A 24,404-nucleotide genomic window follows, 5' to 3' on the forward strand; every position below is an offset into this window, starting at 1 on the left:
CTGTATTTGTTGCTGCCCAGACCATATCAGGCCTGGTAGGCCCCAGAGTCCCACCTAAAATCTGGTGGGAAATGCCCCCCATGGTCTGCCTGGCCCAAGAAAGACCTTTAGGGACATTTGCGAGACTATGCCTGTAGAACCCTGACATCTGCGGTGCCTTTAACGCTGCTGCAGTCGAGGTACCAGTGGGGGGATGTGTGTTCTCACAATACATCTGCATCATGGCCGCTGCATCACCCCTTGATGAGCACTCCCATGAAGTGTCTTCTGGCTGCGCCTCCCCAGTCCGTTGTCCGCTTTGGCTCCGATCTGCTGCTCTGCTCTCTCCCTCTTGGCGCTACGTCCAATCGCACTGCCCACATCCAAAGATGTTCTCTGCTCGCCCCCTGCACCAGCTCGTATTCAGGTGATGCGTCTTCGGCCCAGCCCAAACATGCTTGCAGTGGCTCAGCCCTAGCTGCTCCCCGACTCTGGTACCCTACCCCATTTCCTTGTAAAATAAAGGGCCTCATCTTACCGGCCACTGTCTATTGGCTGCTGTACTTCAAAGAGGGGGAGGTAGGGGTAGTCCGACCTCTGCCAGCCTCTGGTCAGCCATGTGGATGACAGCTTGCACTGCCATGTGTCGCCGCCAGTCATCCTGTGCATGCCACTGACCTAATTGGTGGGGGCAGGTCAGGAAGGGCCTGGTAATCGCTGCAACTTTGGACCGGACAACAAGAGTTCAGGACGGGCTGTCAAAAGGGGGGGAGGGGGTGTCCACGTACCTGCGGTGCAACCGCTGCAATGTGAGCGCCTTCTCAATATGGCACCTTGGGACGAAGGCCAGGTCTTTAAATTAGGCTCACGCATGTCATCATGAGGCACCACGGACCGTCACACAAATGCCACGTGTGCATGCGGCCCGCCTTAGTCTTGCGGGCTCCTGCGGGATTCACGGTGGCATCCGGGGCACTGATGACATTCCCACCCCTCCTCCCATATGGCGGGCATAGTACTCGGGAGGGGAGAGCGGCAGAGGCCCTCCCCCACCCCCCAGGCTCCAAGTTATCCTCGAGCTGGGTGATAGCTGGGGGGGGGGGGTGAAGGCCTGGTTCTCCCCTAAAATTGAACAGTATACAAAGATTTAGGGATGGTATCAATTATCAAATATACGACTAAAAGACCACAATGGCAGGACTTCAAAATAGATTTCCATGCTACAGCCAGCATACTTAATGTGATGAGTGCTATTCACTGCACATATGCAATGCTTTGGCATTATGAGGAAGTGGCATAAATTACTATTGCTTCCTGAATATGCTGTTTGTCATATACATGAATATTCTGAACATGTTGTCAGCTGTCTGGGGTCCTATAACTATTTCTTGTCACTGCACCGTTGAAAAGGGTCAATATTATTTGTACTTATGCATTTCTTTTCTTAAGTTTGTCATTCTCCTTTCCCAGATCTTAAAGCAACATACTGCATAAATTAATGCAATATGACAGAAGATGCTTTTTGGGTGAGTATTCCTCCTTTAGTTCAATGTTTAACCTGCTCACTCTACATGCACTAGGGATAACTCCACATATGCCATCCAAGAATACACAGCATAGGGAACCTATCAAGTAAGAGCCACCCCATTTCATGGAGATCTTTCTATCGCATATACTCATAGCCAAGGGGACAGGGGCAACTCCACCATTAGCAGCCACATCAACTACATCCCAGTACATACTAGAATTGACTCATCTCTAAAATTTGACCATGCTATTCCCTTTATCTAGGTAACACTGGATGCACATATCAACTCTGTAGTTTTTCCAACAAGTTTAGCAGACATGAGATAGAACAAGTTTTAACACAACAGCCTGCTCTATCACTGAGTTAAAAATAAGGATGCAAGTGACTGGATCATTCTGGTGGGGATTTAATATATTCCCTTCAAAAAGTAGCTATGATTGCAGATGCCTGCTATATGCGTCACCATCTTACAATCAGGGGCGGATTGGCCTGTTGGGGGATCGGGCATCCCCCGGTGGGCCGGTCGCTCCAGTCACGTGGTCTGCCGTGCGCGGCCGTGACGGAGCCGCACTCGGCAGACCACGTGATGTGTCCTGGGCAGCGAATCCCCAGGCCGGTCTTCCTCGAGAATCCGCCACTGCTTACAATTAACTACTGCATTCCAGTGTACAATGAGTGGGATATGAAAAATGATCCCTAATTCCACCCTGCAAGATGGAAGGAAAGTAGAGTGAGATTCAGGTTAGAAGCCAGATGATTACAGATTACTTCAGTTGCAAGTCTCAACTAATTCCACATCTCACTAGTACCCCAGCGGAGAAGAAAGCCAGTTACAACATCCCTCCTCAGAGGAATTTTTTGTTTGTGTCAGAAAGTAAAGCAGCCATCAAAAGCTCCCTCCTACACTGGCCAACTATATACCTCATTTCAGCCTAATAAGTTTCACCTCCTTTTGAGGAACAGACAGTTTGTTGGGAATGTGGTATGGTGAGAGGGAGGGGACAGGGGATCAAGGCCCTCTGTATGGATCTAAGGACAAGGGTCAGGTCTGGGTGTAAAAGGAGTGAAGGCCAGAAGAGGCTTTACTGTCTGAAAATTGCCCATCCTCAAAGTAACTCCGAAATCGGAGCAGCCTCGGAGGGAACTTTCCTTCCACGTCCCCCCACCTTCCCCTCCCTTCCCCTATCTACCCTACCCCCCAGCCCTACCTAAATCCCCCCCCCCCCTACCTTTGTTGTGCAAGTTACGCCTGCTTGAAGCAGGCGTAACTTGCGTGCGCCGCCTCGGCATCCCCCGGCACAAGCCGCAGTGCCGGGGGACTCGAGACCGCCCTCCTGGCCCGCCCCCGAACCGTCATCACGCCCCCGGACCCGCCGCAGACCGCCCCTGACCCCGGACACGCCCCCACCCCTTTTACGAAGCCCCGGGACTTATGCGCGTCCCGGGGCTTTGCGTGCGCCGGCGGCCTATGCTAAATAGGCGCGCAGGGCTTTTAAAATCTAGCCCTTAATGCAGAGCCCATAGGTAAGCGCAGAATGTCTGAATGAAGACATGTTGAAACTTTCTTCTTCCCTTCCCCCTTTGAATCCTTGCCAGTGCAATATTTGTCCTCTTTCCTGAGGCTGTGAGCAGTCACACAAATTAGTATAAAAGTGTACCAATGCTTTAAGTGCTATGGGCACCTGTCCATTGGGAACTGAATTGAAATGACCAACTCATTTCACATAAGCCATCAAATGGCTTTCAGATCGTAATGTCGTTGGGTCACTACCAGCCTGAGCTGGATTGGAATCATTGATCTATAAGTAAGACTCTGTAACTCTGTGCTTAGAGTCTGAGCCATCCAGCCCCAAACCAAAATTTTATTGAAGCTTACTTAGTACTGATGATCTCTATTGTTCAAATATTCTATAATTTCACTACTCTTTGAGTTAAGAATACCAACCATGGAAGATGCTGAAATGTGTTTCCCCTTAGAGGATTACCCTTTGCTTTATTTCTTGTTCCTTAGATAAAAGTATCATGTATAAAGTCTCTGGAGAGTTCACTGATTATTTTCTACAATGTAGGCAAAGTTCTTCAATAGGTTTTTTTTTTTTATTATTGCCCTGGACAATTTTTCAAGGAGCGGATGCTTCTACATTGGCCCTTTATTCAAATTGCTTGCCTGAATGTCAGTGAATTTTGTTTGATATACTATATGCAGGTTTTCAATGGCACTTGTGTCACTATGCTTTAATGATGGATTTATGGTTTATAATTGTTTTTCTTTTCAAAAGCTCATATAGCATTTATAACAATGCAATGTACAGATAGTCTAATAACTGGCTCAGATAGCATAAAAATGGAACAATGTAACTGCTGGACAAAGAAGTCCTCAGTCTTCATGATCCTGTTAAACTGGCTTGCAAGTGGTAATTCTACAAAGGAACTGTCTAAAAAGTACTAATTAACTTAGAATAAGAAATCTGACTGAACACGGATTAGAAAATGAAAAGTCCTAGGCATCTGCTTAGTTTTAAAAAAGGATTAATGATATAGTATGAGCCACTGAAAATGCCAGAAAGAACAGATGTCAATAGATTTAAATTGGCATGCCCATACCTGCACCTATTCATCAAAGTCCATAGAAAAGTGAATAAAGAATATTTTATGTCCAATATTCGCCATTTTGTTGAATGCAAATCACTTTGAATATTGTTGAAATCTAGCCATTTTATGATTTTCAAACTTCCAACTTTCAAAACAATTATAGAATGGATTAATCTATGTCTGATAAGGAAGAAAATTCCAACACAGGAGATCTAGGAAGGAGGAAATTAAGTACTTACTGATTTCTGTAGCCACGATTGTTATGTTGTGCCACACATTTTTTTCTCTGTCTAGTGGTGTTGCCAAAACGATTTTGCCATCTTCAGCATTAATGTTGAACTGTCTTTCAAGGTCAGTGTGTCGATCAATGGAAAACCTACAAAATGGACATCCTTGTAATCTACTCTAGTAAGTTTATACAATCCACACATACTCTACCAGACTAAGTGATCCTCTGAGAAACACTGTAATATTTCCAAATGGACTGAGTTCAATAGCATAATTATTTTATAAGAAAATGACTGATTGAAACTTCAGAAACTTAATTATTGTTCTATGAGTAGTTTGCTGTGTGCTAAACACAAAGGTCAAAAAAATGTCAGGTTCAACAGGTAACATTTTTAAAAACTTCTGCTTATCAAGAGCTAACTAGACAATCTATTACTTTTATTGAACAGCTTGTGTTCTATTTCATAACTGTTGTTGTTAACCAGTTCAATATTTTCACATAAAACTCAGTTGGGATCAACAAATATTTTACATACAATAATAAAGAATATTTTTTAATTAAATGCATAAATGCATCTATAATAATGACATTAATTGTTTGCATGTAACTGAATTCTCAGGTTTTTCAACATCCTGTCAAGAAGTGGTTAATTAACCTATATTTTCCGACACAGAAATTTCTTATTCATTTAAAGACTGACACTATGGATTCTAAGCAAACAACTCTGATCTGACAGCTAGTCAGAGCTGGCAAATAGGAATGTGCAGATACTTTCTATGACAGATATAGCGTACTTGGCTAACGAAAAATAACTACAGGAAATTGACCTTGTACAGTGCATTAAGCAGATCTATAAATCTCCAGGACAGTATTTATACAATTTTCATTTTAATTTGTTGTATTTTTTTTCTGTAAATATATATATAGGAAGGATAATTTTTGAAGGCATTTCTGTGGTGCTTTACCAACAGTGCTTTATCCATAGAAATGGCCTGTTATAAAATTGTCTGCCCAGCATGTAGATCAATTTATATTTGCATGTTATGTCTGCAGATAAGTTTATCGATACTGAGCGGAGGCATTTCCAGTGTTGGGGATGAAAAAGGGTTTGCATTTATGCCTATATGTTTATATTTTCAAATGCATGCCCATCAAATTTCCTGAAACATTTCTATACACATATTAGCAAGTGCAATTGGGTGGGGGCAGTTCTGGTGGGATAATTTTCAAAGTGAACTCATGCAAGCATTTGTAGTCAATCTGTACAGTTTGTTAGAAAATTACCTCCATTATGGGGCTTGTGGACAATGTGTTAGGACTGGCAGTAAGGACTTAGTACTGGCATTAAGACGGAGGTCTCGATTCCAATAAGTTTTTAGCACTGTATTTTTGTCAAGACTGATAGCAATGCTGGCAAATAGGAATGTGCAGATAAAATGAGGAAAATAGTTAGAAAAAAACTGAAAGGTGCAGCTGCAAAGGTTAAAAGTGTAAAACAGGCATGGACATTGTTTAAAAATACAATCTTAGAAGCACAGTCCAGATGTATTCCATGCATTTGAAAGGTGGAAGGAAGGCAAAATGATTACCAGCATGTTTAAAAGGTGAGGTAAAAGAGGCTATTTTAGTCAAAAAACATCCTTCAAAGATTTAAAGAAGGATCCATCTGAAGAAAATAGGAAAAGCATAGCATTGTCAAGTTAAATGTAAGACATTGATAAGACAGGCTAAGAGAGAGATTGAAAAGAAATTGGTCATAGAAACAAAAACTCATAATAAAAACTTTTTAAAATATATCCGAACAAGAAACCTGTGAAGGAGTTGGTTGGACTGTTAGATGACTGAGGGTTTAAAAGGGCTCTTAGGTAAGATAAGGCCATTGCATAAAGAGTAAAGCTAATTATTTCCTTCTATGTTTATTAATGAGGATGTTGGGGAGATACCGGTTCTGGAGATGGTAATTCAAGGGTGATGAGTCAAATGAACTGAACCAAATCATTGGAATGTCATATATGGGACTCTTAGAAGAAAGAATTCTCCATCTAACTATAATAAAGAGGAAAGTGGTCCCATGCTGGCATCGCTGGAATGCAAATTGACCTCTGCCCTCTCCCTCCCTATATTCTCAAACTTCACCCCCATCTCTCTTTCTGTATGGAAATTGATCTTTGCCCATCTCTCTTCCTGTACTCTCCAGCTCTGCCTCACTCTCCAGCTCTGACCCACTGTCTGTATTGTCCAATCCACTCTCTATTACTATATACTACTAATAATAAAAGACAGATTCTTCAAACTTCAGATTTTAAAAAAAATCAAACCGCTTCTCTACACCCATGACTACCGAACAGTCCTCCAAGCATTACTATTCTCCAAAACTCGACTATTGCAACACCCTCCTTCTAGGCCTCCCAGCCGCCTCCCTCAGACTGTTGCAACTGCTACAGAACGCAGCGGCAAGATCACTCATAAACAGCAAAAGATCTGATCATATCTCAACAATCCTCAAAAACCTACACTGGCTACCCATTCCATTCAGAATACAATATGAAGTCCTAACTCTCATCCACAAAGCACTCTACAATGATAAGTCTGACTGGCTGAATGTGGCCCTCCATTTCTACAACCCCCAAAGGAACCTCCGCTGTATCTCTTGTTGATTGGTTAATTGTATATTCTACTTAGTTCATTGTAAACCAAATTGATTTGATTTGTATCAAGAAAGTCGGTATATAAAAGCCTTAATAAATAAAATAAATAAATAACACCGGGCTCATTCCAATACCTTCACCAAAAATGACACACCTGACCACAATACGAGAATGTGCTCTATCTGTGGCAGGACCCTTGCTCTGGAACAACTTACCAACTGAACTAAGATTGGATCCCATGACTCAATCCTTAAAAAAAACCCTCTAAACATGGCTCTTTCAAAAAAACCTTCCCGACAGCTACCTAATGCCCATCTACCAATTGCCCTAAGAAGAACAATCTCCTGATCATCCGGTCATCCTCCATACCTACACGCCCAACTATGCCACCAGCAGCGTCGTATGCCTCGCTAATTCCAGAGTCCTATAGACACAAGTTGAACTCACTAAGTTTGCCTAGACTAAGTGCCCCCAGGTCCCCTTGATTCTCTATTAATACGAATATAAACATAGCAATTAGAGATGTGAATTGTGTCCTCGATCGTCTTAACGATCGATTTCGGCTGGGAGGGGGAGGGAATCGTATCGTCGCCATTTGGGTTTTTAAAATATCGTTAAAATCGTTAAAATCGTGAACCGGCACACTAAAACACCCTAAAACCCACCCCGACCCTTTAAAATAAATCCCCCACCCTCCCGAACCCCCCCAAAATGCCTTAAATTACCTGGAGGTCCAGCGGGGGTCCAGAATGACCTCCAGCAATCGAATCGTGTTGTCTTCAGCCGGCGCCATTTGGCGCCGCCATTTTGCAAAATGGTAGCGCAAAATGGCGCCGGCCGTAGACAACACGATTCGACTGCAGGAGGTCGTTCCGGACCCCCGCTGGACTTTTGGCAAGTCTTGTGGAGGTCAGGAGGCCCCCCCAAGCTGGCCAAAAGTCCCTGGGGTCCGGGAGCGATCTGCTGCCGCGAATCGTTTTTCCACGATTCGCGGCAGCAGATCGCTCCCGGACCCCAGGGACTTTTGGCCAGCTTGGGGGGGGCCTCCTGACCCCAAGACTTGCCAAAAGTCCAGCGGGGGTCCGGAACGACCTTCTGCAGTCGATCTCCTGCCGGCGCCATTTTCCGTACAGAAAAATGATTCGCGGCAGGAGATCGCTCCCGGACCCCCGCTGGACCCCCAGGGACTTTTGGCCAGCTTGGGGGGGCCTCCTGACCTCCACAAGACTTGCCAAAAGTCCAGCGGGGGTCCGGAACGACCTCCTGCAGTCGAATCGTGTTGTCTACGGCCGGCGCCATTTTGCGCTACCATTTTGCAAAATGGCGGCGCCAAATGGCGCCGGCTGAAGACAACACGATTCGATTGCTGGAGGTCATTCTGGACCCCCGCTGGACCTCCAGGTAATTTAAGGCATTTTGGGGGGGTTCGGGAGGGTGGGGGATTTATTTTAAAGGGTTGGGGTGGGTTTTAGGGTGTTTTAGTGTGCCGGTTTTCCCGCCCTCCCCCTTCCCCTCCTCCTTCCCCCGATTTACGATTTTTTGACAATAAATCGGGGGAATTGTTATTGTATCGTGGCTCTAACGATTTTTGATGATTTAAAATATATCGGACGATATTTTAAATCGTTAAAAAACGATTCACATCCCTAAAAGCAATAACCAATCCCAAAGCCACTCGAATGTCCTCAATGTTGTCTCTTGATCATATTTAAATTTTATAATTTACTCTAAATCAAACTGTAAGAAACTTGTTCTGTTCTATGTCAAAATTGTTCTATTCTATGTTATTCTAAGTTATACAATTAAAAACAATGTTGCTCCTGTTTCATTCTAAGTTATATTATAAGAAATAATATGAAGTTACAATGTAAAATAAGAAGCCTATGTCTTCTTAGAACCTCAGTTGCACTGTAAACTGATGTGATATTTCAGATCAAATATTGGTATATAAAAATAAATAAATAAATATATAAAAGTAAATAAATAATAAATAAAATAAATATATATATATATATATAAAATAAGAATATAAGAACATGCCATACTGGGTCAGACCAAGGGTCCATCAAGCCCAGCATCCTGTTTTCAACAGTGGCCACTGGCCAATCCAGGCCATAAGAACCTGACAAGTACCCAAAAGCTAAGTCTATCCCATGCTACTGATGCTAGTAATAGCAGTGGCTATTTTCTAAGTCAACTTAATTAATAGCAAGTAATGGACTTCTCCTCCAAGAACTTATCCAATCCTTTTTTAAACACAGGTACACTAACTGCACTAACCATATTCCCTGGCAATCACTGAGTGAAAAAGAACTTTCTCCAATTAGTTTTAAATGTGCCACATGCTAACTTCATGGAGTGCCCCCTTAGTCCTTCTATTATTTGAAAGAGTAAATAACTGATTCACATTTACCTGTTCTAGACCTCTCATGATTTTAAACACCTCTATCACATCCCCCCTCAGCCGTCTCTTCTCCAAGCTGAACAGTCCTAACCTCTTTAGCCTTTCCTCATAGGGGAGCTGTTCCATCCCCTTTATAATTTTCGTTGCCCTTCTCTGTACGTTCTCCATCGCAACTATATCTTTTTTGAGATGCGGTGACCAGAATTGTACACAGTATTCAAGGTACGGTCTCACCATGGAGTGATACAGAGGCATTATGACATTTTCCGTTACAGAGGCATTATGACATTTAGGTATTTGTATCATATCTCCCTGTCTTTTCTCTCTTCCAGGTTATAGATATAAAGCTCCTTCAGTCTCATCTCATATGACTTGCCATACAGACCCCAAACTATTTTGGTTACCTTTCTCTGAATCTTCTTCCATTCTATTTTTTTTTAGATTAAGTCTCCAGAACGGAACACAGAATTCCAGGTAGACCTCACCAAGATCTGTACAGGGGCATTATCACCTAATTTTTCATGTTGCTTGTGTCTCTTTCGATGCATTCCAGCATCCCTTTGGCCTTAACCACCATCTTGTCACATTGCTTCGCCACCTTCAGATCATCAATATCACTAGCACTCCTAGGTCTTTCTCCAAGTTGATGCTCATCAGTTTTTTGCCCTCCCAGCACATACAATTCCTTTGGATGGCTGTATCCTTTGGATTGAACCTTTTGGCATTTAATTCCAACTGCCAAACCCTCTGACCACTTCTCGAGTTTTCTAGGTCAACTCTAATTTTTTTCTACTCTTTCAGGTTTGTCCACACTGTTGCACATCTTAGGATCATCTGCAAAAAGATAAATTTTGCTTTCTAATCCCTCTGCAATATTGCTCACAAAAGATATTGAATAGAACCAATCCCAGAATTGATCCTTGAGGAATTCCACATCATTCTTCTATCTTTCAATTTGCCAATTTATAATCCATTGCACCACCTTAGAACCCACTCCCAAGCTTCTCATTTAAATCCACCCTTCTCTCTTGCTATACTCTCCAACTCTGTTTGTGCCTCTCTCTTTCTCTTGCTCTGAATTGTCAAATCCGCTCTCTACTACTGTTACATAGTGCCCCCAAGCTAGTACGTACTCTCATCTACCACATATTTCAATTACGCACTTCCTATACTTCACAGTATTTCCCCATCCTTGCATTATATAACAATAATATCTAGTCAATACATCTTATTAATCCATGAATATACTACATAAAAATAAAAAGATTTGAACAAAAGAGAAAAACATGCTCAAGCAGTATTCCAGTATGCTCACATCTCAGATACCTGAAAACTTATTTATCGCTAATTGCTAAATTGTAGTAGTATATTTGACTGAATGAATATAGAAACGGGCCATATACAAAATAAATGCACAAATGACTGAGCTAAATGTGCACCTTAGCCAATTGCAAGAGCATTTCTTTGACTTTCTTTTGATTAGTCTTGATTCCTTACTCAACTAATTTGCCTTGAAATTGGTAGGAAATAAAAGGAGCCAATGCAATTAAAATACGCTGAAAGCGGGCGCTGACTTTTCAGTGCCCGCTTTCCTAAAGAGACCCCAGATACCCCTCCTGGGGGTGCCAAGCAATATTTAAATTAGGGGTCGCCTTGTCAAGGAGGCATTAGAGTCGCTTGCACGCTCCTATCACCTCTTTGTTAGCAGGAGCCCGCGAGTAGTTGGCTGTCCAACGGTTTAGAAAATGGCCGTTTTCCTAATTGGCGCACAGCGAGAGGTTCAGGAAATGGACACTTGTTAATTGAGCATCCATTTCCCAAACCCGCTGGCAGTTTTTTTTTTACTGTTTCAAAGTTTTTGTTCTTCCTACATAATATCGCAATGATATTAAGTAGGAGGATGTACAGAAAAGCTGTATTTTCTGCTTTTCTATACAACTTTTGGGCGTGCTCAGCAATTAACACCTGTTCTAGGCAGGTGTTAATTTTTTAGTGTAAAAATGTGCATTTTAGACACACATGGGGTTTTTTTGCATTGCGGGTGAATCACTAATAGCCTCATCCACATGTATTTGCATGTGATGAGCGCTACTAGTTTCACTGCGCGTTGGACATGTGTTGTGGAGATGCTAATCCCCTTATTGCATAAGGAGATTAGGTAGTGCCCATACAACATGTGTCAAACTGCGGGTTAAACAGTGCGCTTTACTGAGCGCACTGTATTGCATCAGCCCCAAAGATAGCACCTGAGATTTGCTTAGTAGTTGTAGCTGCAATTTAATCAGGAAAAAGAATCTGACTATAGTGACAGGTGTAAAACATGAAATAAATTATGGAGTTGGAAGTGATAAACCTGGGAAAGAAAAAAAAACACTGAGATAGGAAACATTCTCTTAGCAAGTAGAGAATACTGAAAAGAAGGAAGGAGTGGTAATATCACAAAAATAATTTGTTGGATACTGGACAATCAGGATTCTGGGCTGGTGTTATTTATTTATTTATTTATTTATTTATTTAGAATTTTTCTATACCGACATTCTTGAACAAAGATATCAAATCATATCGGTTTACAATTGAACAGGACAGTCGCAGCTATGTTTGTTCAGAAACAGCACTTTTGGCCTAAGTGAATGACACACAGAGTGATCTGGACAGGGCTTTGGAACCTGATATTGCTGTTCGGGACCTTTAATGCCTTGGACCATGGGATTCTAATATCAAGATTGTGGACCCATGGAATCAAAGGCAAAATGCATGGCAGGTTCTCATCTTTTTTGAAGGGAAGCACATAGAGCGTGTCTTGGGTAAATGTTCTGCCTGCTCCCTGGGATTTACAGTTTGTTGTTCTACAAGGCTCTATCTCATTTCCTATGTTGTTTAACGTTTAGATGCAGCCTCTTACTCAGATCATTAGATCAATGGAGTAAGCTTCAAGTATATGATGTGTGCAGGTGATTTATAAATTTATTGTGCTAGGAACGGAACATCAGGGAAATGCAGAGAGGCTTCATAAATGCATGTGGGAGGTAGAAGATTAGTTGAGTACCAATAAGTTAAAGCTAAATCACTCAAAAACAGAAATGTTATGGTTATGCAGACCAATTAATGAAGATTTGTTTGCCCTCAAATACTTGTATAGGACAGGGTCTTAAGGCCTAATAATGAAATTTGAATTTTGAATCTTCCAGGCTATGATCGATTCAAGAATGCAGGGTAGAAAGAAAGACAGACAGGAGAAGGACTATATAATACTAAAGAACAGAATTGCTGGGTTAATGAGATAAGGAGGAGGCACTGTGGATTAATCTGGTAAAAAATATTTATGATTGTTTTGAAAATGGAGTGACTGAGGGCTGATACAGAAGTTTGTAATGAAAGCATTAAACAGATTAAAGGTTTTAAGACAAACTTAATTATGTTTTAATGTTTAATTTAATTATCAAAAACAACATTCATCATATGATTGGGTTTGATCTATTCACAGCAGATTAAAAAAAGAAAAAAAGATTTCAATACATGGTGAAAAGTTGATACACATTTAGAACTTTAATTATTTGTTTGGGAATAAAAGGAAACTGAGAAATTAAACATCCTCATCTATAACATGGTCAGCCACGACTGTCAGTCACCGGGGAGGTAATGGGTGGGAGGACGCGGTAACACACCTTCACATTATACAAAATACAATACTCAGTAATCAGATGAGGGGTAGAATTGGCTGCAGCTTTATTACAATAAACAGTGTAACAAGCTTCGTACCCGAGCCATAACATAGGTAAGCTATCTGAGGGTCCTCCACTGTGACGGCAGCATGTTACCTCCAGCCCCAAGCCCACCGCAGCCAAGCAAGGCCCTTCGCCACCCGGGAGGAAATCATAGGGTGCTCAGGTCACGTGCCATGTCCAAGCAAGGTGACTGCCCCAATGAAGGGTGTGGGCATCCGGTCTGTCGCCACACCGGGACCAGTGGGCCCTGGAGACAGACAGCTCCCCTTGCATTGATGTTACTTATCACGTGCTGTGCACTGTCTGTAGCTGCCCAAATCCCTCTCCCCCGGCAAGGGTGCACCCACCCCAGCTGTAACAAATATATATAGAAATCTCTAGATAACATAGAAACTAACTATCCTGTTCATCTAACTATCCACTCACCTACCTCATGAAAAGAGGTAGGTGAGTGGGTTTTCCCTAGTGAGGCAGCCACTTGGAGGACAGGAAGCAAAAGGGGCCAAGGCAAGGCGCCCCGGTCAGATGCTTTCCCTCTACGCAGCTGCCCCACCTCATGGGATGGCCCAGTGGATATGGAGCAATCCATGCACATCCAGACGTGGTGTCTTATGTGCACGCTACCCTGGCACTCGACAAAATTCCCAATTTGCATGTTCAGTTTCTTCATCCAATGTGTCCAGAGTGACGAGTTGAGAAACTGGTCGCAAGGGATAATTTCCAACCAGATGAGCGTGCTGCTGGGCATCAAGGATAGGATAACGGCATTGTCACTCCTCATACTATCTAATAGCAGGTGTCCGGGCAAGACTCCCAAGTCATTGCCTCCAAGGTGTATGACCAGTACCTCTGAAGGGGTGAACCTTGTCAATTGCTGCCATATCAATGGAACCAGCCTATCCCAGCACATGCCACTGCACTATGCCATCTCTTGGCGTAACGCTCAGCTGTTGGCCGAGGGTATTTCTCTTTGCCCACTGCTCTGCACAAAACACAAAAGAATTTCCCATGATCCATATCACTTGATGCTGCTGATTTGGGCCTGAAAGAAATAAGGCATTAGCGGCAATGTCACAGAGGTATAGGAGAATACACTGGTGTAATTCTGTGGGTCACTGCCAGCATCTGCTGTGCAGTGGGACATGGGATTTCATTTTCCTGCCTAATGTAGTATAGATACACTTGGGGACACCATCTGCCGATAGGCTGAATGGTGGTGCCCGGCAAGCCCGATACCGCTGTGCTCGAGGCCGCCCCAATTTGGAAGGATGGAGTCCCGAACTGCTCCGGCTTCAAAATGGCCACTTGCAGGGTGTGCTTGAGGATGGCATTAAACTGGTATTTGCTCAGTTGGAGTGTTAGCATGAAATAGGAATTGTACCCCTCCAGAGGGTCTGAACATGCTCTACCGTGCAGCATTGGCCACCAGGCACATAGGCAGGCCCGGTACTTGGGCTAATGTGACTAATTGCCCTGTGCCAAGTTGATTGGTCTTGGATCTCCGGATCCTGATACTGACCTTTCCAGTTGTGATGGAAATGTCACAGGCTCGCAGACGGGAGTGGTCATTTTGGGCACTGACTGCAGCAACCAGCTCACTCACGCAATACGCAGCAAAGAATGCAATGCAGAAGGTAGCTCGGAAGGGCGACCAAAGGTAGACAGCACCATAGAGTCAGCAAATGATCATGTAGAATAGGACGATGCACGTCTGGAACACACGGATTGCGTTTGGCCCAGCTTGCCAGGATACGCCTGAGGGCATAGTCCCTTGTCGGGTTGGAAAAAATCTGAGCCTTTAGGAAGAAGGCGTGACCCACCAAATTGGCTTGAACTGTGCCTCTGGATGCACCACACCACTTGGCTTGCACGACGTATTTTACAAGTCTGTGCGAAATACCAAGGCTCTTGGGAAGGGAGTTGATATCCAGGAATTCCATGATGTTGTATCCTGGAACTTCCTGGATATCACTTCCTGGAACTTTAACTATTAAAGTTCCAGGAAGTGTCCTGCTCTACCCAGCTTGTCCTATGTTAAACTGACTCCCTCCCACCCTACCCCTCTACCCACCCACCCCTGGGTTTGTTTTCTAATATAGACTGCCTAACTTAACATTAGCAATAAGATGAATTAGTAAATTGTTAACAGAAAAGGAAATACCAATCAAATAATTTACCAAAATGAGGACTATCCAATGCAACTGTTGTGGAGCCTTTCTTCTGAGGGAAAGCATCTGGAAACTTAGAGCTTGCCCCATTTGTGAACAACTCTCTTCCTTGAAAAAGGAGCTGACTGAGGTTAAAGCTCAATTAGCTTCAATTAAGAGAATTACACTCACATTACATTACTCAGAAAATAATTCCCCAATACCACAGAAAAACCAGGAGTCAAGAGATACAGTAGGCTCAGGTAGGGTAACACATGTGACCCACAGTCACCCATTCTTGACAGATGGGCAGCCAACAAGTATACCCCCCCCCCCCCACTCAAACAGGACATTAAGGAATTCATTGAAAACCAGGATTACAGTGGGCTCTGGTAGAATTAGACCTGTGATGAGGAGACACACACTGTATCAAGTGCAACAAGAACAAAAGTAGATGAAAATCCTTTTACAGTAGAAAATGTATGGGAAGAGCTAAAGAATCTGAAAGTGGACAAAGCTATGGGGCCTGATGGGATTCATCCAAGGATACTGAGGGAGCTCAGAGATGTGCTGGCGGGTCCGCTGTGTGACCTGTTCAATAGATCCCTAGAAATGGGAGTGGTGCCAAGAGATTGGAGAAGAGCGGTGGTGGTCCCGCTTCACAAGAGTGGGAACAGAGAGGAGGCTGGTAACTACAGACTGGTTAGCCTCACTTCAGTGGTGTGAAAAGTAATGGAGTCACTGTTGAGAGAATTGTGAACTATCTACAGTCTGGAGATTTGCTGGACCAGAGGCAGCATGGATTCACCAGGGGAAGATCCTGTCAGACAAATCTGATTGACTTTTTTTGACTGTGTAACCAAGGAATTGGATCAAGGAAGAGCACGCAATGTCATCTACTTTGATTTCAGCAAAGCTTTTGATACGGTTCCACACAGGAGGCTGGTGAATAAAACGAGAAGCTTAGGAGTGAGTGCCAAGGTGGTGGCCTGGATTGCAAACTGGTTGACGGACAGAAGACAATGTGTGATGGTAAATGGAACTTTCTCTGAAGAGAGAGCGGTTTTAAGCGGTGTACCGCAAGGATTGGTGTTGGGACCGGTCCTGTTCAATATCTTTGTGAGCGACATTGCGGACAGGATAGAAGGTAAGATTTGTCTTTTTGCAGACGACACTAAGATCTGCAACAGAGTGGACATGCCGGAAGGAGTGGAGAGAATGAGACGGATTTAAGGAAACTGGAAGAGTGGTCGAAGATATGGCAGCTGAGATTCAATGCCAAGAAGTGCAAAGTCATGCATATGGGGAGTGGAAATCCGAATGAACTGTATTCAATGGGGGGGGGAAAGGCTGATGTGCACGGAGCAGGAAAGAGACCTTGGGGTGATAGTGTCTAATGATATGAAGTCTGCGAAACAATGCGACAAGGCGATAGCAAAAGCCAGAAGAATTCTGGGCTGCATAGAGAGAGGAATATCGAGTAAGAAAAGGGAAGTGATTATCCCCTTGTACAGGTCCTTGGTGAGGCCTCACCTGGAGTACTGTGTTCAGTTCTGGAGACTGTATCTACAAAGAGACGGAAGCGGTACAGAGAAGGGTGACCAGAAAGGTGGAGGGTCTTCATCGAATGACATACGAGGAGAGATTGAAGAATCTAAATATGTACACCCTGGAAGAAAGGAGGAGCAGGGTATGATTCAGACTTTCAGATACTTGAAAGGCTTTAACGATCCTAAGACAACGACAAACCTTTTCCATCAGAAAAAAATCAGCAGAACCAGAGGTCACGAGCTGAGGCTCCAAGGGGGAAGACTAAGAACCAATGAGAATCAGCATTGCCTGCTCCTCCGCATCCAGAGCAAGTCTCCGGAAGTCTTCCCACTTAAAACGAGAAAGACAGTCATCAATTTCATTGTGAAGGCCGGGGATGTGTCTCACCAGCATCAACACATTTAACTGCAAGCATTTTAAAACCAGCAGCCTCAGGAATTCCGCAATGGGAGTACACCTAGCGGATGCCGATTGACATGCAACAGAGCTTTCTCGGTTGCTGGTCCCATTTTGTGGAACGCTTTGCCAGATCCACTTAGGTTAATAAGTAGCCGAAAAGAGTTCAAGAGGGCCTTAAAAACCCATCTCTTTCAGGAAGCTTTTAAGGATTTAGAACCCTTTAGTTAAGCAAATAAGGCTAAATATATTTGAAATATACTGCATTACTCTTATTTATTCTTGCTTTTAGTTTTTAAATGTAAATGGCCAATCTCCTGTCCGCCACTATTATTTTATTGACTGATTGTTTAACATATTGTATTTTTATTCATACTTAATTTATGTTTTATTTAGTCTAGTAATTGATTATTTTAATTATTCTGATTTGTTTAAGATTATTTTGATATTGTAAACCGCTTTGATCAGTTTGTTTTACTGGTAAAACGGTATATAAATTTGCCTAAATAAATAAATAAATAAAACTACTTGTGCGACTGCTTGGTTGTCACACCAAAATATAACCATCTTGTTTGCTAGCATCCCTTGCCAAAGGTGGAGCTCCAGGAAGGTGATATTAGCTGTGATCCCTAATTCCACCAAATTCAGAGCCCTTGTCTCAGTGCACCAGCTCCCTTGAAAGTAGAGTCCAAAGCCAATGCCTGCAGAGGCATCTGAGAATAGCTCTAAGTAAAAACTGGATATGGGTAAAGGTAAACACATTACTGTGACATTGAATTGGACCAGGAATTCCTCCCATACTATTAAATCCTTACGTAAGGCACGGGTAACTCACAAGCCACAGTACTTTTTTGTTACTGTCAAGGAAACATGAATCAATCAGTGTAGGAATACCCACACCATTGGAATGATCCTGAAGTCAAAGGCCAAGCTCCTTATTAGGGATTGCATGGTGGCCAAGGTCACCTTGTGGGCAAGATGAGCGCCTCAGATCAATTCAAACAGCTTCTGTATTTTGTTGGCTGGGAGCCTGGACTCCATTTGAATGGTGTCAAGCTCAATGCTGAAGAAAGTAAGCATCTAGGCTGGTGGATCCAGCTTGTCCACTGCCAGCAAAATGCCAAAATCTTTGGCAATGCTTTGGAAGCCATTGAGTTGATTGCAACACACCTCTGAGCCACATGGTCCAACGAACAGAAAATCATCCAAATAGTGGATGATTCCAGTTAAGCTCGAATGCCAGGACAGCTCCCAATGTAGGAAGGTGCTTAATGTTTCGAAGTGAACACATGAAACCGAGCACCCCATGGGCATGCATTTATCAAAGTAGTAATTGCCCTCGAAACAAAACCCTAGTAAAGGGAAGTTGTCCAGATGCACCAGGAAAATCTGAAAAACAGACTCTATGTCAATCTTCGCCATGAGAGCCCCTTCCCCACAATCCCTGAGGAAGTTGAGTGCACTGTCGAAGGAAGCGTATTGGACTGTGCATGCTTCCTGAGGGATGAAGTCATTCACAGTCAGGCCCGTAGGGTAGGAGACATTGTGTATCAGTCTGAATTTACCCTGTTCCTTCTTTTGCACTACCACTAGAGGTGATAGGATCATCTTGACAAAGGGTAGGAGATAGAAGGGACCTGCTACCCTGCCTATATTAATTTCCACTCCCAGCTTCTCTCTCACTATGTCAGCAAACCTGGTTGCAGAGTGTGCATTTGTTCGTCAGATGGGGTTCAGAGGACCCTCATACGGAATTCTGATGCCCTCCTTTAAACCTTGGTGTAAACTAGAGGCTGAATGTCTATTGGGATAGAGGATAAGACCCAACACCAATCACTCCCAGCTGTCTGGGATCGGGGCCTGTGTGTAAGAGCTACTTGTCCCTGTGCTTGAGGCTTTCTTGATACACTTGGTGGCAGGGTGACTAGTGGTGCAGGTGGAGCAGATGTGCTTGTACTTGCAATCCTGAATCATGCATATTATCATGCATATTATCATGTTATAATGTAACTGTATGCTCCGTATCTCTTGTTGATTGGTTAATTGTATATTCTGCTTAGTTCATTGTAAACCGAATTGATTTGATTTGTATCAAGAAAGTCGGTATATAAAAGCCTTAATAAATAAATAAAAATAAAATGCAACCCCTTTGTTGTACCACCAATAGGGTTGGCTGCCCGTCCCCGTCCCTGGGAGCCTCCTGAGTGTAAAAGGAGTGATTGTGTGCTTGTGTTTTTGAATTACGTGCCGTCATGTGTGTCAGCCACAACTTGATATCTTGTGTACCCCATGACATGGATGGTATATCATCCATCCTTTCTCTGAATCACTTTAATAATTCAACCAAGCAAATCCCTCATAGGTAGAGTGGGCACTGACAATGGTGTCTAAATAAGACCACAAAGCTATGTATTTCAAAGGATCGGCTCAGCCGACTATTGACACTAGATGCTCAAAGGATTTCACCCAGTTGTTGATGTTCCTTGAGACCTGCTTGGGACCCAAAGGAGCCTTATGCCATTTGCGTGACCCTTCTGCCTTCCTTCACCCCTCCAGCAAGCTAAAAATATCAATGGTGATGGCATATGCGGTGCCGGAGTGAACGCAGAATGCCCAGCCACAACTGCTTTGTAGTGTTTAGTGCTGGCAGGCTAATGCTAGTGGCAATGGTGCTCCGAGAACCCTCTGCTACTGACGACCCCCAGGAACTAGAGGAAGATGCTGGGGAGGAAATCTTGCTACCTGAGGAGTCGGAGCAACAGGAGTGCCTCCTACTCTTCCTCTTATGCCTCCTTTCACATTTGTCATGCTCAGCAGGGGACTGGGCCTTAATGGCCTCTGCCAGGGGGGCGGGACACCCTATCCACCCCTGGCAGTTGTTCAGGGGATTCCCCAGCCCTGTGCGCTGATGTGACCCCACTGGACTCACCTGCTGCAGTCGGTGGCACGAAGTTTGCACAATCGAGACGTGGTCCAGACTATCATCTGTGGCACTCTGTAGGTCCAGCCGGTTTGGGGTACTGGAGCTTACAAGTGCAGTGTAGACGAGGGCAGAGAGTAGGGGTGTGCATTCGGATTGACCGCATTAGTAAAACGCAACTCATATTTTTTTTTTACTTAAAAAATTGATTCGACATAAACGATCGGATTTCCCACATATCGAACATAGATATGTTCGATATGTGGGAAATCGCGATTGTTGAGCCAAAATAAAAATATAAACCCCCTCACCCTCCTTAATCCCCCCCCCCCCCCGACTTACCACAACTCCCTGGTGATGGAGCGAGGAGTGAGGACGCCATTTCTGCAATCCTTGGCGAGAAGCATGTGACGTCGGCGGCACGTCGAGTGACGCCGGCGTCACGTGATTCCCGGCTCGTTCGCGCCGGACGGCTCGTTCGGCCCAAAAAGAACTTTTGGCCAGCTTGGGGGGGCCTCCTGACCCCCCCAAGCTGGCCAAAAGTTCTTTTTGGGCCGAACGAGCCGTCCGGCGCGAACTTGCCGGGAATCACGTGACGTCGCGTCTGAGTGACGCGGCGCCACGTGATTCCCGGCTCGTTCGCGCCGGACGGCTCGTTCGGCCCAAAAAGAACTTTTGGCCAGCTTGGGGGGGTCAGGAGGCCCCCCCAAGCTGGCCAAAAGTTCTTTTTGGGCCGAACGAGCCGTCCGGCGCGAACGAGCCGGGAATCACGTGACGCCGCGTCACTCGACGTGCCACCGACGTCACATGCTTCTCGCCAAGGATTGCAGAAATGACGTCCTCACTCCTCGCTCGATCACCAGGGAGTTGTGGTAAGTCTGGGGGGGGGATTAAGGAGGGTGAGGGGGTTTAAAAATTTTTTTTGCACATATGTACATATACCCAACTCATTGGATTTTTTTTATGTCCATATTGGCCGCAAGTGGGACCCCCTTTCGGACATAAAAAATATGAACATAAAATTTTGCTCTGCACATCCCTAGCAGAGAGCGAGGGGACCGATGTCACGGGCTCTTGTGGGTCTGGCATGCTGGTACCTATGTACTGCAGGCACATGGCATAGCTGGCGTTCCATTGGCTAGTACCAGGAGGAATACCTGGTTGCCAATGTGGTTGGGCCCCCTGGTACAAACTCGGAGGCTTTGTATATAGCCAGGCTGGCCATGGCAGTTGGACCGCCTCCATGGTCCTCCATCCTGGTGCCTGTGGACTATAGGGGAAAGCAGTGAAGTTGTGTGGCCGGGCTCTCCTGGCTGCAAACTACGCTGTTCCCAAGGGGTTGAAATCACCTGGGTTATGGGCTGACTGTCCCACTCCCCACCCTGCCAGCTGGAGAGCCGGTGAAGGGGATAGGAGGATGCAACAATACCCAGCAGGTAAACTATCCACAGGCTGCCCATTTCCCATCCCCTGTGCCACACTGCCATTTGCCTGTTCACTGGGTTTTGTCGCTGGGTCCCCAGGTGGTGGTTGAGGTCTCCAGCTCTTCCCCAGGATGCCCTGCGTTTCCCCAATCCAACACCCGGTGTCATGTACTGGTGCAGTCCATATCATCAGCCCACGCTGATGCTGCACAGCAGAAGAGTCTGCATCTCCCCGGTGTTCGCAGTATGTGCAGCGCTGGGTTATCAGTGGCATTCATGGTGCATGCGGCGCCAGGTTATCAGCGGTGTTTGCGGTGTGTGTGGCACCAGGTTATTGGCAGCGTCCACGCATTGCCGTGGAGCTGCATCTTTCTCTGTCAAACTGTGTTAATTTTTTGAAAATCTGGACATTTTAACTGGGCAGCCTTGATTTATTTATCCTTTATTTATTCCACTATCAGCATTACTGTTGCACTAGGTGCTGTAAAACATATAATTAACATCATATATGCATTACATTAATTAGTAAAACTTGGTGTATGTTGTGAATTTTGGGGAACATAAGACCTGCTCAGTTAAAATGTCCACACTGCTAAGGATATCTCCCATCTGCTTGCCACACAGTGTGACCACTTGCAAGATTTTGCCATTATATTAGACAGTGTTTTTTGTCTTCTTCATTTCTATGTCATCTTGAGTAGATGAGCTTATAAGGTCCCCATTTAGCTCCCTCTAGCACCCCTCCCTTCCTATGACTAGCCACAAAGCTCTGTAGAAATCTAGAGCTAGCAGTACTATTCATTTATTTAATGTTTTTTTTTATTCCATTTTATCATCTGTGTTCAAAACAGTGGCCAGGTTAAAACATCAAGTAATCTTAAAACAGAGAGACATGATAATCATGAAACACAAAAATCAAATCCCCAAAACAATAAAAGTCCCATATATTAAAAATCTAATCTCATACAATCAAATGACAATCAGATAAACACAGATAAAAAAAATGCCAAAGGGAAATGATGCAACAATGTACTCTAATTCAATTCTCATACACATTGCCTTAAGATAGCAGTCCATCCTAACACAAGGATTGAATATCCCACTTCCTAAATCCAGAGACTGTTAATTGGTTAATCAAATTCATTTCACAGATGACTGTAAAAAGCATAAATAGTATGGAGCTATACTAATTTGGTTTTTCTATAAGATTTTGTATGTTTTTCTGTAAGGTGAGATGTGAGAGTTTATCTGTCTACGGCTGTGCAGAATCTTGACTCTCATCCAGGATGCTAACTTACATTGCAAAAAAAAAAAAGGTCTTTAATTTGCTACACACATTCACATACACAATGGATGTCAGAGTGAGATGTATCCTTATTTCATTTCAATACCACAATAAATGATATCATCTTTGGCTATTGTGATTTTTTTTAAATTGTATTATTTATACTTCTCTAAATTCAGTTATCAATATAGTTTAAATCTTTTTTTTAAACTTTTATGGAAAAATTTTAAATTATTTTTATTATATGGATAGTTATACTTATTACATGCACAATGGTATCTGACAACTTAATAACTTTAGGTACTGATATATTAAGGTGGCTTTCCCTATCTTTGTCATGAGGAAATAAAAGGTTAGTAAATTAGGCTTTAAAAATATTAGAATAAGTACTTCCTCCCATAACAAGTATCATAAACCTAAGAACATAAGAAATGCCATACTAGTTTAGACCAAGATTCAATGAGCTCATCATCCCCTCTCTGGGTCACATGAACCCAGTACATCCAACAAAATAGATCTAAGTAGAGTACAAACTATTTCATTCTCAGTTTCACCGAGAGTGGAAACCTGTTTGATATATTTCCAATGATAAATATTCAGCTTCACATATTTGGAGAAAGTCATTATTTCATCTTCCAAAAGACAAGATAATTAAGAACTTGCCTAATTTTGGTACTTTACAGGGCAATAATTGAGTAAGAGCTGCTATGCAGGGACACCCCTCTGTCTTTTGGGGGTGCTCCAGCAGTCATGCATAGCTTATTCACTAAAGGCTAAATTTTAAAAGCCTGACATGTGCAAATACTGGGAGATACGCGCGTGGCCAGGCCGTGTGCATGCCAAGCGTATTTTGAAAAAGGCCCGATCATGCACATAACTCCCAGTACACACGGAAGTGCCGGGTTCTTTGAAAAGGGTGGGAGGGAACTGGGAATGGGCCATTTGCATTGCTGCATGCTTTTTAAAAAAATTCACCCCGATGCGCACGCAAATTGCAACCCACCTGCACATGCATGCACCGATATAAAATTGAGCGCACATGTGCGCACAGGTATCAAATTTTATAACATGTGCACGACGATGCGCGCATGTTATAAAATCAGCATGTCTTTTAAAATCCACCTTGTATTGCCCTGTGGAGTAAACTGCTGAAATTAGGCAAAAATTAAATTACCTTGTATTTCAGAAGAAGGTGAAATCATTGCTTTTTCCAGATATGTAAAGATGAATTTTTCTCATTGGATAGTCTCTTCTTGCTAGTTAGACAAAGGGGAGCTTGTGTAATTCTGTTTTTGTTTTCTTTGTATTTTATTACTGTTGTTCTTACAGCTTTGCTTTGTTTGTGTAGTTTGTCTTTGTTATATTTCTATTTAATTATATATATCTTTTCTTTCATGCACCATGTTTAACACTTTTTGATTGCAAAATTGTCATCGAAAAATATTGAATAAATAAATAGCGGCCATGGGTCAAGATCAAAATAAAAGTATCACTGAATTTTGGGTGACCTGGTAATTCATAGTTCATAATTCAGAAGGATGATCTGATTAATGAAGAGTGATAGAAACTTTCTATA

The 24,404-nt window shown here is 43.4% G+C and overlaps 1 protein-coding gene across 2 annotated transcripts in view; it reads right to left on the reverse strand.

Annotated features, from left to right (window-relative positions):
• Window positions 1-24,404, reverse strand: part of CDH8 (cadherin 8) — a 515,521-nt gene that overhangs the window by 104,901 nt on the left and 386,216 nt on the right. For both annotated transcript variants that reach the window (XM_029608175.1, XM_029608174.1), the window contains one exon: window positions 4,339-4,475. In XM_029608175.1, coding sequence (XP_029464035.1) covers window positions 4,339-4,475 — 137 coding nt within the window. The remainder of the gene's footprint in view (window positions 1-4,338; window positions 4,476-24,404) is intronic.

The sequence above is a fragment of the Rhinatrema bivittatum genome, chromosome 7 (genome assembly GCF_901001135.1).
Source record: "Rhinatrema bivittatum chromosome 7, aRhiBiv1.1, whole genome shotgun sequence".
NCBI lineage: Eukaryota > Metazoa > Chordata > Amphibia > Gymnophiona > Rhinatrematidae > Rhinatrema > Rhinatrema bivittatum.